This window comes from Dicentrarchus labrax, unplaced genomic scaffold (genome assembly GCF_905237075.1).
Source record: "Dicentrarchus labrax unplaced genomic scaffold, dlabrax2021, whole genome shotgun sequence".
Lineage (NCBI taxonomy): Eukaryota > Metazoa > Chordata > Actinopteri > Moronidae > Dicentrarchus > Dicentrarchus labrax.
Window position 1 is genome coordinate 10,604,841 of NW_026136704.1, and position 15,733 is coordinate 10,620,573.

At 40.4% G+C, this 15,733-nt stretch overlaps 1 protein-coding gene across 5 annotated transcripts in view; it reads right to left on the reverse strand.

The window, feature by feature from the left end:
* Positions 1–15,733, reverse strand: part of lsamp (limbic system associated membrane protein) — a 1,177,706-nt gene that overhangs the window by 425,241 nt on the left and 736,732 nt on the right. Inside the window, exon 1 of one of the 5 annotated variants that reach the window (XM_051396811.1) lies at positions 2,324–2,522. The exons of the other annotated variants lie outside the window; for them this stretch is intronic. Within the exon in view, the coding sequence (XP_051252771.1) occupies positions 2,324–2,387 (64 nt within the window). The 5' untranslated portion in view covers positions 2,388–2,522. Of the gene's footprint in view, positions 1–2,323; positions 2,523–15,733 lie in introns of those variants that run through there. 5 annotated transcript variants of the gene reach the window in all.

The following is a 15,733-nucleotide window of genomic DNA, read 5'->3' on the forward strand; positions in this document are numbered from 1 at the left end:
AGCTCTGCCTAGTTAGAGGGGGACAGAGGAGGTGGAACAGTGGTTTACCTGTGTGACTGAAACTGATGCTCAGCACAAGATAAGTGTTTGGTCGAACTAAAACCAGTAGCTCAGCCGATTACCTACGATAAGAAAAGATCAAATCAAATACCAAATGAATGTTTATACACAAAGGCTGTACTTGCTCAGCCTGACCAAGTATATTAATGCTCACTTTCTCCATCATTTTATCCTGAGTCTCTCTCTCCTGCTCACTGGTTGCACTTTGAAAAGCCAGCTGCAAACAGGGGTCAACATCCAGATCAATTGAAGTGTGAGCAGATGACAAGTTGAAAGAAGCGCTGCAGTGAGACGGGCAGCACCGCTCCCCTCAGAGGAAAGAATGGCTCAGACACACATTAACGATTTTACTGTCAGTCATGTGCAAGCTTTGGGAAAATGATGCCAGGAGAGATATAAACAAAGAAAAGAAAACACGGGAGGCATAAAATACGAGGGGATGACGCAAAGTAAAGAAAGTAATGTGAGTCCAGTGAGAAGTGGGAGGTGGAGGAGAAGGAGGTTTACTGTATGTGGGAACAAAGGAGAGGAAAGTTAGAGGACTGTGAAAGACTTCAACAACTCACTGAGAAAGCGATTAGTGGTGGGAATCTTAACTTATTATGTTTTCATTAGCAGCAGATGAGCATGAAAAGAAGGTTATGTTGTACTGAGTGAGAAAAAATACACAAGAGAAGCCGAGTGAGTTCAGTCAGCACGTATAATTCAGGTCTGTTCAGGTCCTGGTGTCTCTGAGCCATCGACTGACAATGATCTCCTCCTTAAGCACTCCTTCATATCAACCCTCTGTCCACTCTGACAAAAACAAAAACCATCCTGGAAAACAACCAATACACAAAATGGACGTCATCGAAAGAATCATGTGAGAGCTTCTACAAATAAAAGGGCTCCTGCTCATCAGCTGACTCAAACTATCTTGGAAGCTCCACAGCACAGTCCAATTACAAGCTTTCATATCAAATACAACACTTATAAAAACATCAACAATAAAATCTGAAACCACTCCTGCAACACACACACTGCCCATCTATAAACTCAGCTACTTCCACCAATTCACTGAAATATGGTAACATTTCTGTTGGAGCTTTGGAGGATGTTACTGTATATAACAGAACATACATCAGTGTTAGTTTTACTTTAGTGGAAATATGGCTGAGAATAAAATGGCCAGTGAAGATGTGCATTAGTTTGTTTGGATGGTGTTTTAAGCTCTGAAAACGTGTTACCATTGGAGTCCATTGTACGTGTTTAACAGCCACCTTGCAAGCCTACAGGGGCTGTTCGTACAGGGTGGAAAAACTTCCTCCACTTACTGATGTCATTTAAAGGTATGTTAGCGAGACGTGAACGTCTTCATCTTTGTCTGACACTTCTGCTTTAAATACTGACACTGAAGACCTGATCGTGTTCTCTCAACCAAACTGATTTCTTCATGAAGTCCAACTGAGCAGCCGGTCGATCACTTTATCAAACACTCACAATTCATTTTAGAGCTGCTGTACTTAGAGTCTGGAGAGCATCATCACTTACTGCTGACATTTCATTACAAAAGTAGATGGATTTCCTCTTCATCCTACTACCATCATCTCAGTGCTCCTGTTCAAACCACACATTGTTTCTTCCTCATGTATTCATCCACATGTATCACACACACTCTCTCCACCTCATACAAACACTCCTTGCCAGCATAAGAGCAGCACCAAAGACAATCCAATGAGACTGACTGATCCAATCTACAATGCAGACATCATGGGCCACAGTGAAAAGAGATGTTGTTGAAGACATGAAGGTATTTCAGGGAGGCTCAGAACCAAAACTGAGGGATGAATTTACTTGTTTGATAGTTTACACAAGCTTTTGTCCTGTCACACTGCCCCTGAACACACACACACACACACACACACACACACTCCTCTGCTGAAGCTGTGAGCTGGACCATCAGCCTCTGAGGCTGCTCTCTTCTCTGTGTCACACACTGCGACTGTACATGAAGACTGATGTCAGATCAGTTCAGCTCCACTCATCACTAACTTCATTTAGAGCAAACAGAGCTCCACTGTAACAGTCTCTCTCTCTGTCTCTCTGCCATGTCAGCTGTTTTCAGGAAGGGAAGTCACTTCACATACCTTCAGAACGAGAGTCAGCAGCAGACGGACAGAAGCACAATAAACATCCACGGTAGCTGTCATTTCCCTCTCAACTCCGGTGTTTCCTAGTGGAAAACGCCAGGACATGAAATGAAAAGAATAAAACGATCCCTTGCCTTGAAATCCAAAGAAGAAAGCGACGCCGGGGATCCACACGGTGTGTATCCAGAAGTAAAGCATGGTGTCCTTTAATCAGGTGCAAAAGCTCCGCGCTCTTCCCGACGAAGCTCCGTCTCCAGCGGTTAATTTCCAGAAGAGAAAGCGCTGCAAATGAAGCCGAGCGGAGGAACAAATCCCAGTCTGAACGCTGCTGATCAACACAAGAGCTGGAGACTCTGTCACTGCTCCATCTGCTGCTTTCACACGGACAGTAGCGACCCCTACCGACACTCACCCACGGAGGGAGAGTGTGTGTGTGTGTGTGTGTGTGTGTGTGTGTGTGTGTGTTCACTGTGTTTCTAAAGCACTGACAAATCCAACACATTTCATTCAGCAGCACAACCACGATGTTTCACTCTTTCTGCCTCACAGCAGCTTTACTGCTGGACACACAAGTGAAGAGGAGGGGGATGGAAGGAGGAAGCAACACACAACTTTCTGATTCTTCACTGTTCAATATCCACACTCAGGTGGACACTATTGTCTGTTAGTGTGGACAGATTCATGGCTCACACATATATCCTCAGGCTGCTCTGTAAGATACAGACTCACAAAAACATCACAAATAAATAACAACAGACTAAATATCAGAGATTTCAACTGTAACAGTCACTGCTTTAAAGTATGTGCAGGTACATTTATTGACTTTGTTGTAAAAATGTAGTTGATTAAAGCTACAGGTTGTGTGATGTTCCACCTGTACCTACAACAGTTCATACTGATAAACAAAGTAAGAATAAATGCAGACGTAGAAAAGGCTACGAAGAGAAGGTTTGCATAAAGTAAGAGGTCAGACCAGAGTCAACATCAGTGTGGTTTTACAATGATGGTGAGAACTGAGGGACAGGCTATTATCTGGTTTGTTTTGTTTTGCTTTTTTATTTTTTTTTTTTTGTTATTTTCCTGAACTATGTAGTATGTAGAACTATGTATGAATGAGACATGAGGTAGTTGGATACAATGTGTGACGATGCACTGTGCTCCGCACTGCGTGTTCATGTGTGTTTGGGGGACTGGCTTTGGAGGGACACTTGAAGGGACGGGCTGAGATTTGTTCAGTTGGATACTTTCAAACTCTTGTTGTCTGCTAGTTTCTCCAATGTTATCTACCCTAGCTTTAATCCAGGAAACAACAAGTATCTGTCTTTAAAATGGTCATAAAAGGAACTGAGGATAAAAGGTGAAGATGAAGAAGCTCATATAGAATATTTGCACATTAAGTAAAGTTGTATTTTTGTGTGAAAAATATCAGTGCCCGCATTTTCTACTTCTGACATGCAATTAAACATTAAAAAGTTGTTCTAGTGTCTCTATAGGAGCTGCTCAGTCCCGTATGTACCAATATCTGTTAGAGTTCAATGTGAAGAGAGTCTAGTTGGTCTCACTGGAGAGAGCCAGTTATCTGTGTGCATACACGTGTGGTGTTTTATTCCAAAGAAATCCTGACAGTAGATTCATTACAGTTCTCACAGAGCCCCTGAAGCTGTTGCTTTAGTTTTTATATTTAACTCCAGCTGCAGTGAGAGCACCTACACACCAAACTTGTTTTATAGTAATATACTGATGAGACTGTTTTCCATTTTCAGTAAGAATCACATTCACTCACATCTTAATATGAAAGCAGATGTGTCTGCTGCAGATATATATGACAGCTCTCAACTCCAGCAGATCACACTGAAGTTATCTGGATGCAAAGAGAACAGCAGCCCTGATCATATGTGTAAAGTAGAGACAGATTAAATGTTATCTGTACACCACAATATGTTCTTGAATTAAAGGCTCAAATGAATGCTGTTACATAAGATCCAGAAGATAATGGTCCATGACTCAGTGCTGATTCATATAACATATGGCTGTGTTTTCACTTTCCAACATAATGGCAGCTCTGCTCAGTAAACAGCAGTCAGCAGCAGCAGTGATGTTACGTTCTATGGTTTGAATAGTTTGACTGTTGTGTTCAGTAAAAGCTGCACAGTTGATACTGAGGAAGATACACTGATGATGTAATTCTACTATTAATAAAAGTTGCTCTAGCTGCTGCTTTCTGTAGTGTCACTACATTAAGTGAGCTTAACTAGTTTTTTGGATCGTTGCCCTCACACAGAAGTCACAAGCTGCTCAGAACTACATTTCCTATTATATTTGTAGTTTGTGTGTTTGTGTTCTCAGTTTTGTTTCCTTTTAGTTTCCATCTGTGTTTAGCTTCCACCCACGAGACCTTATGGCCCAGGTGGACTGTGTTTGGAGGCTTTATTTACATTCCCCACCTGTTTCTGTCACACTGCTCATTTGTATTGTAGGCACAGAGGAGATGAATACTGTTTTCATTATAACATGCCAGCAGCAAGAGAAACAATAGCAAAGGTTAGATTGAAAACAATCGGAGGAAAAATATAGTTTGCTGTCAGAGAAGTGAGACTGTTGATTCTCAGAAAGAAGTCAAATCTTGTTTCATGTTGTAGTCATCTATAAATTATACATACACACTGCATGGTGTCATACATTGTTCATGGGGGTGGGGGTCCATAGTTCTATTTACAGTTTTAGGGTCCTGAAAAGTCCAGTAACAGACTCATAATGCAAGTCTTCAGTCTGAGCCACAGCAGTTAACACAGTGTAATCACCATCTCACAGCCCACTGTGTGAATTATATACACAGTATGAACACGTCACAAATCATTTAGATACAGACTGAAACGTTGGCAGGAAGAAAACAGAATGTATTTCAATGATGGCTCCATGCTACAAACTGCATGAATATGCAAAGGTTCCAGCAGACAACTGTTTGTAATGAGTCATTCTATGTGACTATGTGAGCAGATGGTGTGGTAATGATTTCACATTAGCTATTAATTTATTTGCAAAATACTTAAATCTTACCCGTGTTGTAAGAAGACATTAACATCACATGATGCAAGAAACAAAGTTAATGCACCAGTTTATTTCAGTGTATAGACAGTTTCTCCAGCTTTTACAGGTCTGCAATCAGAGACAGAACCACTGCAGGTGAAAACACGGCCTCCTCATTACATTCCCTCATTAGAGAGAATCCTGATTCATTTACAGAGTAAGTCCACTCATGTCTTATCATACTCAAGACTGAGTTCAAAGCTTTTAACCTCTAAGTGTCTTGATTCATATTTCATGTCCAGCCCACAGTGTCTCTGTCCTCCAGCAAAACTTCTCTCTGCCTGTTTCACCTCTGACCACAGCCAGCATCACTGATAGGTGCAGTTGGGTGTTCAGAGGTGTGCTCTGTTGAACCTGTAACCACACCCAACAGTGATGTCACCGGGTCCTGGAGTCCACCTGTTGTTCACTGCAGGACAGTGAGAGGTTCAGCCACTGGAGGTCAGCAAAGACAAGATTTTCATGGGTGTTAAGTTTCTCTTTAAACACCAGCATCAAACTGGAGTCCAGTGAGCTGATCTGTCCCCCCAGTCAGCACCATGGACAGAGACAGAGCAGCAACAGAGCACAGAGCTCTGCAGCAAAGACTGCTGTTCTCACTCCAATAGTGAAACACTATCAATATAGTGACATTTCTATGTTGTTGTGATTTTCAGTATTACTTATAACTATTGCACAGTGCATTAGAAAGTTCAGTTATATTTTATCCTTTCTTTAAAACATATTAATAATATTTCTCCTTCGATACACCTGCTCTTATCCAGCTGCTTCTTTCAACCTGCCAGAGAGAAGCTTCACCAGGGTACAATGTACTCACACAGTTCACACTGCATTGTGTGAACAAAGGTAACAAAGGCCGACTCTTTCCAGTTACTGTAAGATGGAATAAGACTGAAAGTGAAAGTTTACTGCATGACTTTCCATCCATCAAGTATCAGGATACAGCTCAGAAGAGATCTGCATTGATCTGACTTCTGAATATGACACCACATTACACAGCACTCTCTCCACTCTGAGCTGTGACCTCCAGAAGTGGATCATTTACAGTAAAGTTGCAGATACTCTGTGGTACTTGTACTCTGATGCTAATGACTCTTGGAGCTCTAGTTTCCTCTGCTGTTGGTCTCTGTCCTGAATAAAGAGCTCCTCTGTCTATTTCTAGTGACTCCATCCCAGTGGTTTCCATCACACCAGACCCCCAGCTGATTACGTGGGACTCTGCAGAGAGCGTTGATTTATGACTGTTTGGCTCTGATTATACTTGAGCTCTCTGGTGCAACACTGCAGCTCTCAGCCGGCATCCAAACGTGTGAAAGCTTCCCTAAAGACTTTGGTTTGATAACAGTTTGCCTCTGACAGAGAGCCAAAGTCTGTGGAGCAGAGCGGCACTTTCTGGTTCAGATCCTGTTAAAAAATGTGCTCATCTCACAGACATAGTCTTAAAATACTCATGCAGGAAGAAGAGAAGTGAGACTATATTTAGATAAAAAAAAAAAATTATTAAGATTTAATAAAAAGCAGTAATGAATAAGATTCTCTTTCCATTTCACCACCTCTCCATTACTGTAGTTCCTTTGCTGTGAACAGAGAGCCACCAGCTGCAGGGTCTATTCATAGATGAGTTAGAGGAGGAAGGAAGATGATCGACAGCCAGTTAAAAAGAGAACAATGGGATGTTTTCTGGACTGCTGGTGTCAGTGTTCAACCGTCTGGGACAACAACAACAGATTAAGAAAAAAGAACAGCCACTGAGGTGGTGAATCATTGATTCATAGCTTCAATCAGGAATAAATGTGGAAACATTAAAAACAAATCTGTCATTGATTGGTCTGAGAAGACAAAATCAGCATTACTGTACTATCAAATTGTCCAGTTCTTCTCACTTGAATTAGTATGCAATATGTTTCTGACACTGAGTTTCTCCACTAAATGTCAGAGTGTGTTTAGGTAGTGTGTTTGCATACACCATGCATGTCTTCCTTGAATAAACCGTTGGATGAATTATATGTGTATGTTTGGATCGGCCATATTTCCTGGCAGAAGAGAACAGCAGAGATCACAGCTGTTCTCCTGATCATTGTCTTGTTGAGTCTCTGCAGACTTGTTAGCCCGCTCACTTCCATCTCATCTCAAACAAATATTTTTGCTTTTTACCGACTATGTTTGAAGTGTACAGATATACAATTTCAATGCACACCTGTCAGCCAATCAGAAGTGAGAATTTCTCTCCAAGCTATCAAGAGCTCCATAATACAATCATTACAATCTAAAGTTATATACAGGCTGCCAGAAAACTAGCATCAGTTGGCTACATGTGGCAGAACTGTAACCATAGAAACATCTGCAGTAGCATCCATGTGCTACACTACAAACATTAAGAAAGAAAGATGGATCATTTTATTCTGAGATAAGGTCTGATTGGTTGAAATATCACCAAGCTGCAAGAAGAAGCTGGAAAAGGTTGGAACAGAAGCACAGACTGAATTTAAAGTGTACCTTTAGTCCACTAGTAGAGGTGGAGGAGATGTGTGCAGCACATTATTGTTTATAGTATTCATTTCAGCAGGTGTTAAAAAAACCTGTTTTATTTTAAATTTTTTCCTAAATGTAACTTTTTTCTGTAGCTGTAATGGATTACAGTTACCTTTGTATCCTGAGTGCTTAGGTACATGTAATCCATTACTTCCCGAGCCTGGTGTTGTCATAGCAGCAACCACAGATTTGCTCCCTGCTAAATACAAGCTAATTGTTTCTGCACTTAAATGAACTAATTGCTTCACATCATTTGCATTAATGTCACTGAATGTCAGCAACCAACAGAGCTGACTAACAGAACAGGTTATCCCTGCATGCTGCATCACAGGCTGCTGGCCAGCTTTGATCAATCAGACTTTACTGTGGCCTGTCAGTAAACACAACATTACAGCCTTAATTATTGTTCACTGTTTTGTTAGCAGAGCTAATCTGAAGCAAACTGTGTAAACTGACAGAAAAATGTGCGTGCAAACTGACGAGCTGACTCTGGTACATCAGTTTCTTATCCAACATTTCCTGATAATAATCAGACCTCAGAGAGATTTCCTGTAAGTTTCCAAACAACAATCAGTCCTTATAGAGTCACAGTATCAGAACTGAGCAACACACACACAAGACCAGAGTACTGTGGAGTCATCTTCCCTGACCCATCCTGTCTGTCGTGTTCACATCCTGTAAGACCTGCTGCTTGTCAATAACTCCACATCATAAATGATTATCCCTCCTCTCTGAGTATCAGGTATAGAGCTGCAGTGAGGTAGAGGAGTTTGTGTTCTGCAACTTAAGAAAAAAACAGCTTGGTTTGCTGAGTCTGGAGCTTGTGTGTCACCACAATTGTAATGATGAAATAGGTTTATATAATTTAACATTAAGCAGAGAAAGAAGCCCACCTGGCATCAGAGATGGACATACAGATGATAGACGACACATCACCACCCTGCACACACACACACACACACACACACGCAGCTCACGCTCACATCTCATCAATATGCTCATGTTTGAACCACAACAAGACCCACATGAAGAAATAAACAAAGAAACAATCAGACACCATGAACTGAATCATCTTATAACCAGGACAGTGAAGCTCAATTACACCTAGAATGTCTGAGAGTAAAATATGTGTAACCCATACGGTTACTAAGCCCATATATGTTGTTTGAATGTAGTTCCCATGCCCCACCACTAGTGGCGAACCAGCGCGTATTAACTTTTACTGTCATTGAGCACGTCATGCTCACGCCCATATACCGAGTCATGCTCACTGCGGATACACCGATCCAGGAGCAGCACACCTGCTGAGTGAGCTGCCGGACCTAGGTATGAAAAGTGATAAACTCACAAATTCACAAATAATCTTCGCACAGTGTGTTGATAAACCTTTCGCTATTAGGAGAGAGTCTGTGAATGTTGAGAGAAAGAGAGGAGCAGCTACGACTGTGTAAGCCCATTGTTGGACTCCGGTAAGCACAGAGCTACATGCTAAGATGCTAGGCTTCGGTATTAGCCTGTTGATATTAGCCCATGTGAAGATGTTGCTTACTGAAACACTTTAATAAAAACCAGTCTGAGTTATTATCCAATGTTTTTACCCACTGTGGTACTATTGTATCATTGTGTTATGTGAGAAAAACAACTTTAAAGAGATCGTTAGCTGCCGCGCTAATGCTAATCGCGGTTAGCTCCGCTATGCTAGCTCAGGTAGCCTGCCACGTGGGCAGTGTGGATGCTAATGGTGTAGCCGGCCAAGCTACTGGGCCACCACTATGTTGAATGAAGTAGAGATGGAATATGATGATAAACTGTAAAATGCTGTTCTATTGTACTGTTTGTGTACATAATGTGATTTATCGCATTGTGGTTATTTAATAACTCATGATGATTTATAAATAGTGAATTAATAAAATTCATTTATGGTTTAAAAGGAAGTTAAAAGATAAATATTCATTTAAAAAGCTGTTTAAAAATATTAACATTGTTTAAAAAGACAATTAAGTCTTTATGTAAAAAAATGAGTTCATAATGAATAGTTGTGTTAAAATAACTATAAGTGTGTACACTATCATTTACAATGATTTAAACTGTGTATGTACTGAATTTGATTATAAATATTCAGAGAATCAGAGCAGGAGAAGTAGAGAGTCAATATAAATATGGTATTAATGGAATGTGCTTTCTGCACCGTGTGTGTAGATTGGTTTTATTTTCTGCTGGATCAGGGATTGATCAGCACGAATTCTGAACCTTTCGGTTCAGTGGCGAGCCAGGCGATCGACAGGGACTGAGAACGGGATCCACTCCGAGGACCACAGACTTCTACTCATTGCACCCTGACACAGATAAGAACGTTCACCACAAAATCTACCCGGGTAGTAGGAGGAACTGATAGATATATACATACACCAAACACAGAACTGAACTTTATTCTTCTGATACAGACGAAAAGACCACTTTTATTTGAACTTTGTTTTATTTATTTTTTTTATTTTTATAAAAGAGCTCTATTTTGTTTTTGGGGTTTTCCATTCTATGTGCTGCGAAATAATATTGTTGGATGCAATAAATGTTCACTGTTCAACTTTCATTCAAGTCCAACTTTCTGAACCTAGAGAATGTGGGTTCTTTCTAACATTGAGGTTAAAAGTGCTACATATGGATGAAGTGACAGAGGTGGTGAGTTTACTCCAGTCCAGCCAACCCAGCTGCTGAAAGCAGAGCAGTTCTGTTCCCATCAAGTCCATTAAGAGGAACAGCAAGAGTGAATAGTGGAGGTGGGAAAATGCAGAATATTACTTCAAACAGAGAGTAGCTGAATACTTCACACAGAAAATGAAAGTATCTGTCAGTGACTAGAAACTAAAGAGAGGAGGAGAAAGTGGGAGCACAGAGAGAAAAGAGCAGATTTTATACAAATCTCACTGGTGACTCGCCACTGACAAAGAAAATCTCTTGACACTTGTGAGGACAGCGAGTAAGAACTGAGAGTGATGTGAGAGAAACTTTCAAATCCAACAGTGAGTCAGCATGATTAGTTCAAACTCCTTGATTCTTGACTTCAGTGTTCACTCAGTGAAAGATATGATTTTCTGGATAATACAGGAGTTGGTCGTCTGTATAAAAACAGTGAAAGTGAAGGTGATTCTTTATTTTAACAAATGTATTCAGTTAAAGGAAAAAGGTCTTTAAGTTATTAAGTCATTGAAATAACTTCAAAACAACTATACTTCATGAGCTTTACCCTTCAGTCATATCAATGAATAGACACTGGGCACTAGTGTGAAATATAGGATTCAGTATTTGGCTGAATACATTTCATATGCTCAAGGAAACATAATGTTTGTATGACATAATGTAAAGACTTCTTTACTAAGTACATTTGATCTCTGATGTGGGTCCATGATGTCTTTCTTCCTGTTGCAAACTGAGCACTGTGTTAATATATATATGAAGTCATGTAGTCCATCCAGGGTGATCCAACTCACTATTCCTCTGAACTCAATCTTTTCTCTTCAAACTCTCAAGTGATTTATGACACGACCTGTTCAGTCTGAGCTGAATCCAGTTCAAACACAGTCAATAGAAGACAAAACCCTGACTGACAGAGCTCCTCCTCTCCCTCATCCTCCTCCTCCCTCAGTCAATGGATTGGGTGTTTGCTAGCTAGTGGAATTTAAGTTATTAGAAGTCAGTGTACTGTTGAAAGAGACGACAACATCTTGTTCGTAACACAACTTATTGACATCACAGGAAAAAGACAAAATGAACGTGTGATTCTGACGACTGCAAAAAAATGTCACAAAAGAAGATGAATTGGGTTCTTCTTTCACATTATCAGACTCTATAGGTGTTAAAAGTGTAGAAGGAATCTTTTTTTGTTGCTGTGAAATTGCAGACATACAATGACAATAAAAGAGTACAAACGTGACTCCTTAAAAATGTCTAAATGAATGAAAACGTCAGTCAAGCTGTTCAGTGAGAGGTGAGGAAGAGTGAACAAAGGAGCAGGTGGTAAAAGAAAAGAATAAATCAGTGGAAACGGAGGAGTTAGAGATAAAGACGATACAATACTGTTGATCAGAAGCTGAGAAATCATCACTCGTTTTCCACAAATGCACCAAAACACAACTCATAAAATGTTATCTGCACACAACCTTTTTGACGAACTGTAATAAAGGAAAATGATGGATGATTTTAATTCAAAAAGATAGAAAATGATCTTTCATGTGATAATCTTCACACCTGGAGGCAGTCAATAAATGTAATAATCAATGACAATTCTGAATGTTTTCAGTAAAAACATGAACAAACTGCTGTGATGGATCCTATTTAAAGCTTTCTTAATCAGTCAAAGCAGACAGCAGGACAGTGACAATGCTAGGACTGAAAGAGATGTAAAGGTTTGTCCTGGTTTGAAGGACAGGAGATGGAGGTCAGTCTGTTCTGTCTGTGGAATGTGATGTAGAAGCGACAGAGAGAGCTGAGGTCCAACCACTGACAGGACACAAGAGAGCAGCTCCAGCCCTCTGGCTCTGACAGAAGACAGACTGGGAGGAGGTTACAATCAGCTATTGGAGAACATGGAGAGATATGAGACGACAGGAACAAGGACTGGACACTGAGGGGACACACATCATCCCTCTGACCAAGAGGACAAACATGTTCAAATAAATGTAGCTTAAATTTCAAACACCTCAGAGTAATCCCACACAACACAGACTCTCCTGACAGAAGTAAAAGCCAATCTCATTTCTATTATCAGGTGATTTAATGTTCATTTTCTCCATTATGAACAGTCATCACCATCTGCCGGGCTACAGTGTTGATCAGCTCAGCAGACGTGTTGTGATCTAATAGGATCAGACAGGTGGAGACAATCTGGATAAAAACAGCTCTGCTCCAGTGAAGGTAGCTGAACTGGAAACAGTCCATACAGAGAGCTGCTGTCTGTATGTAACACTAACAGAGAGACGCACAGACATGTGCAGTAGCTGCAGATGCACTCACTGCTCTTATCCATCTTGTCTTAAAGTTAAACTTTAAAGTTCTTTCTTGACCACAAAAAAAGACACATGACCACAGATGAGAATTCCTGAAATTGCTCTGAATGAAATCACAACAGCTGCAGAGCTACCATGTTGAACAAATCTGTCTCTATGACAACGGAGTAAATGTGTAGACTGTGTGACTGTGGTTGGAAGCTGCAGAAAGCACGAGTAAGTGGACCTTGAGTAAGGAGTGTTTTGGTCATACTTTTACTGGGATCATGAATGAACTTAAAAGTCAACAAGTGGTTCCACTTCAAGCTTTAATCAACTGTATTTATCAGACTTTGTGTCGCTATAATTGTAAATAGAACTTATTATTTTACAGTTCCTAACTTCTCCTCACTACACACATTTCTTTCGCTGCCTTTATCTGTCCTCATGCAGACTCTGTTTCTACACTGTCTGTCCATCTCCCTTTTAATGCCAGTATATTCAACATACATTACAAATGCAGCATTTAGCATATATGCTCATATTACAGATTAAACAGGATTTCTACATGCTACTAAAGTCACACACAAACACATGCACACCCTCCTACAGACTGTCCAATACACATTTAACTCTAATAATTAATGTACATAAAATGATTAGTCTGCACACTCTCTCTCTCTCTCACACACACACACACACACTGTTACAATCCACCTGCTTTGTGTTTGTGTAAGGAGTGTGTGAAGTGTGGAGGTGAATGTGACAATGACTGACGTCTCCTCTCTGCTTGGTTCCACTCAGCTGCCTGTCACTGACTCTTCTTTAGAAAGTGTTGGAGGTTAGAGATCTCTTTACTGCAGCTGGAGCTTTTAACAGTCCACATTATGACAAACAGTGATAACTGATACTAACAGATGAAGAAGAGAGTCAACAATCTGAGAAAGCAGTCAGTTATCGGTCTGATTCGTAATTCAAACCTCTCTGAACCTAACAGGCCAACAGGCTGAGTGATGAAGCTCTGGTCCACTTTAAAGCGTCTCCTTGAAAAAAGTTCCATTTGGAGGTTTTAGTGAATGTGAGAGGACTTATTAAGGACTGACAGGAACACAAAACACTTCATTTCTAGCATCAGTCAGCAGACAGACACACTCTTCACTTCACTCTGACAAAGAGATGCAGTCCAGTTCAGCTCTGAAGAACAATTACTGGAACACATGACTCCCATTACAAGATGGTAAAAGTAGCAGTCAGCAGTCGACAGTCAAATCACACCAGGGACGACTTCTTCTTTTGACATGGATATTTTCAAGTTTTTATTTTCTTTCTTTTTGCTATAGTAAAATTTTAGCCACTTTGCACCACCACACACTGTTACTTTAACCACAAAATGATTTTCTCTGAACAACACTGTGATAAATCAAACTGTGTCCATCTGGTGTCTCAGTGGAACATCAAGTGTTGAAATGTGTAGGAGGCTGCTGTCATTGGTAGACTCACATATGTTATTTTAACAACACAGATTTGGATTGGGATTGGTGTGTGTGTACGTGTGTGTGTTTGGGTACTGTAAATACAGTGTTTATTTGTGATCCTTTATTGCATCTGGTTATGTAACATATAAAATATGATGAGGCGTTTCTTTTGTGCAGTATGGATTATAAATACACAAAGGCATACAAACACGAGCCCGAACAATCCCTCTCTAAATCATTTGGTTGGACTTTCTGTTTTCTTAGAAGGAATCTGCATTTCCCTGTCAGTGTCACCTTATATGCTATTCTTAACTCAAAGGTCTTTGGCAGCATTATAACTGGATGTCATATAATACAAAATAGGGGAAGACAAAATGATTAATGTACTCATAAATGTGTGGACTCATATGTTCATGTTTCTAGTCATGTTCTTCAATCACTGTAGGAACATTCATTGACAGCACAGACAACTCTCACTCTATTCAAACTGTTCACTCAGTGATTCTCTCTCTGTGTCTCTCTGTTCTGTGTTGTCTTTGCACTCCTTCACTCTGACCAGTCCCTGCAGCTCTGTCCTGGTGCATGCTGGGTCACGGAGTGCTGTGTAACCTCCCAGAGCTCCCAGCAGTACAGGATGTCATTATGTAGCAGACAGGACCTGGTTCACACTCAGACCAGCAGATCTGTCCTGCTGACAGCAACCAGAGCTGGAAGCTACAAACTATTATCACATTCAGTGCTAAAAATACTCATCAGCTCAACATGACCACTCGTCAGAGATTAACAGAACTGCTACTTCAATATTTCTCAACTCAGATGAGAAGCAGATAGTAAAGACAACACAATGACTATTTGAGGTGATTGAATAAAATGTGAGAGCAGTTTAGTTTTTGTGTGTGTTTGGTTACTGTAAAGACTGGTGGTGTAGATGATGATGGAAGTTAAAAGATAAAGACTGAATGTTTAGAAGATATGAGACAATATTAGTCAGCCATGATGCTTCCTATCCTGCTATAGAGCTGACTGACACTGACTGAGCCATCGTTAACAGAACGAGTCAGTGGTTTCGAACCTTTTTCCTGGCGACTAAGTGACATATTTTGTGCATATTTCATTAAGTGTTTAAGGTAACTTTTTTCTGCAAATCTCTGTATTTTCCTTTTTTCTTGTCCATGACACTGGGCAATTGTTCTATGAGACAATTTCCTTTACTTTCATTTCTTCACAGAAGTGAACCAAATGCTGAGATACTGGCCTTCTGTGTACATCTTTTTTAAGTTTGTCTAACACAATTTAAAATCAAGAAGGCCTCACAAGCTCTCATGAAGCTTTGGCGAGCCCTAGTGGGGGTAGCGATCCCCAGGTTGGGAACCTCTGGAATGACACATATCTTTGTTAAATCCTAGAGGCTGCTATTGGCAGCAAAGAGATCATCTTCATAGTGAGGTGAAAGTACTCTCATTTTAAA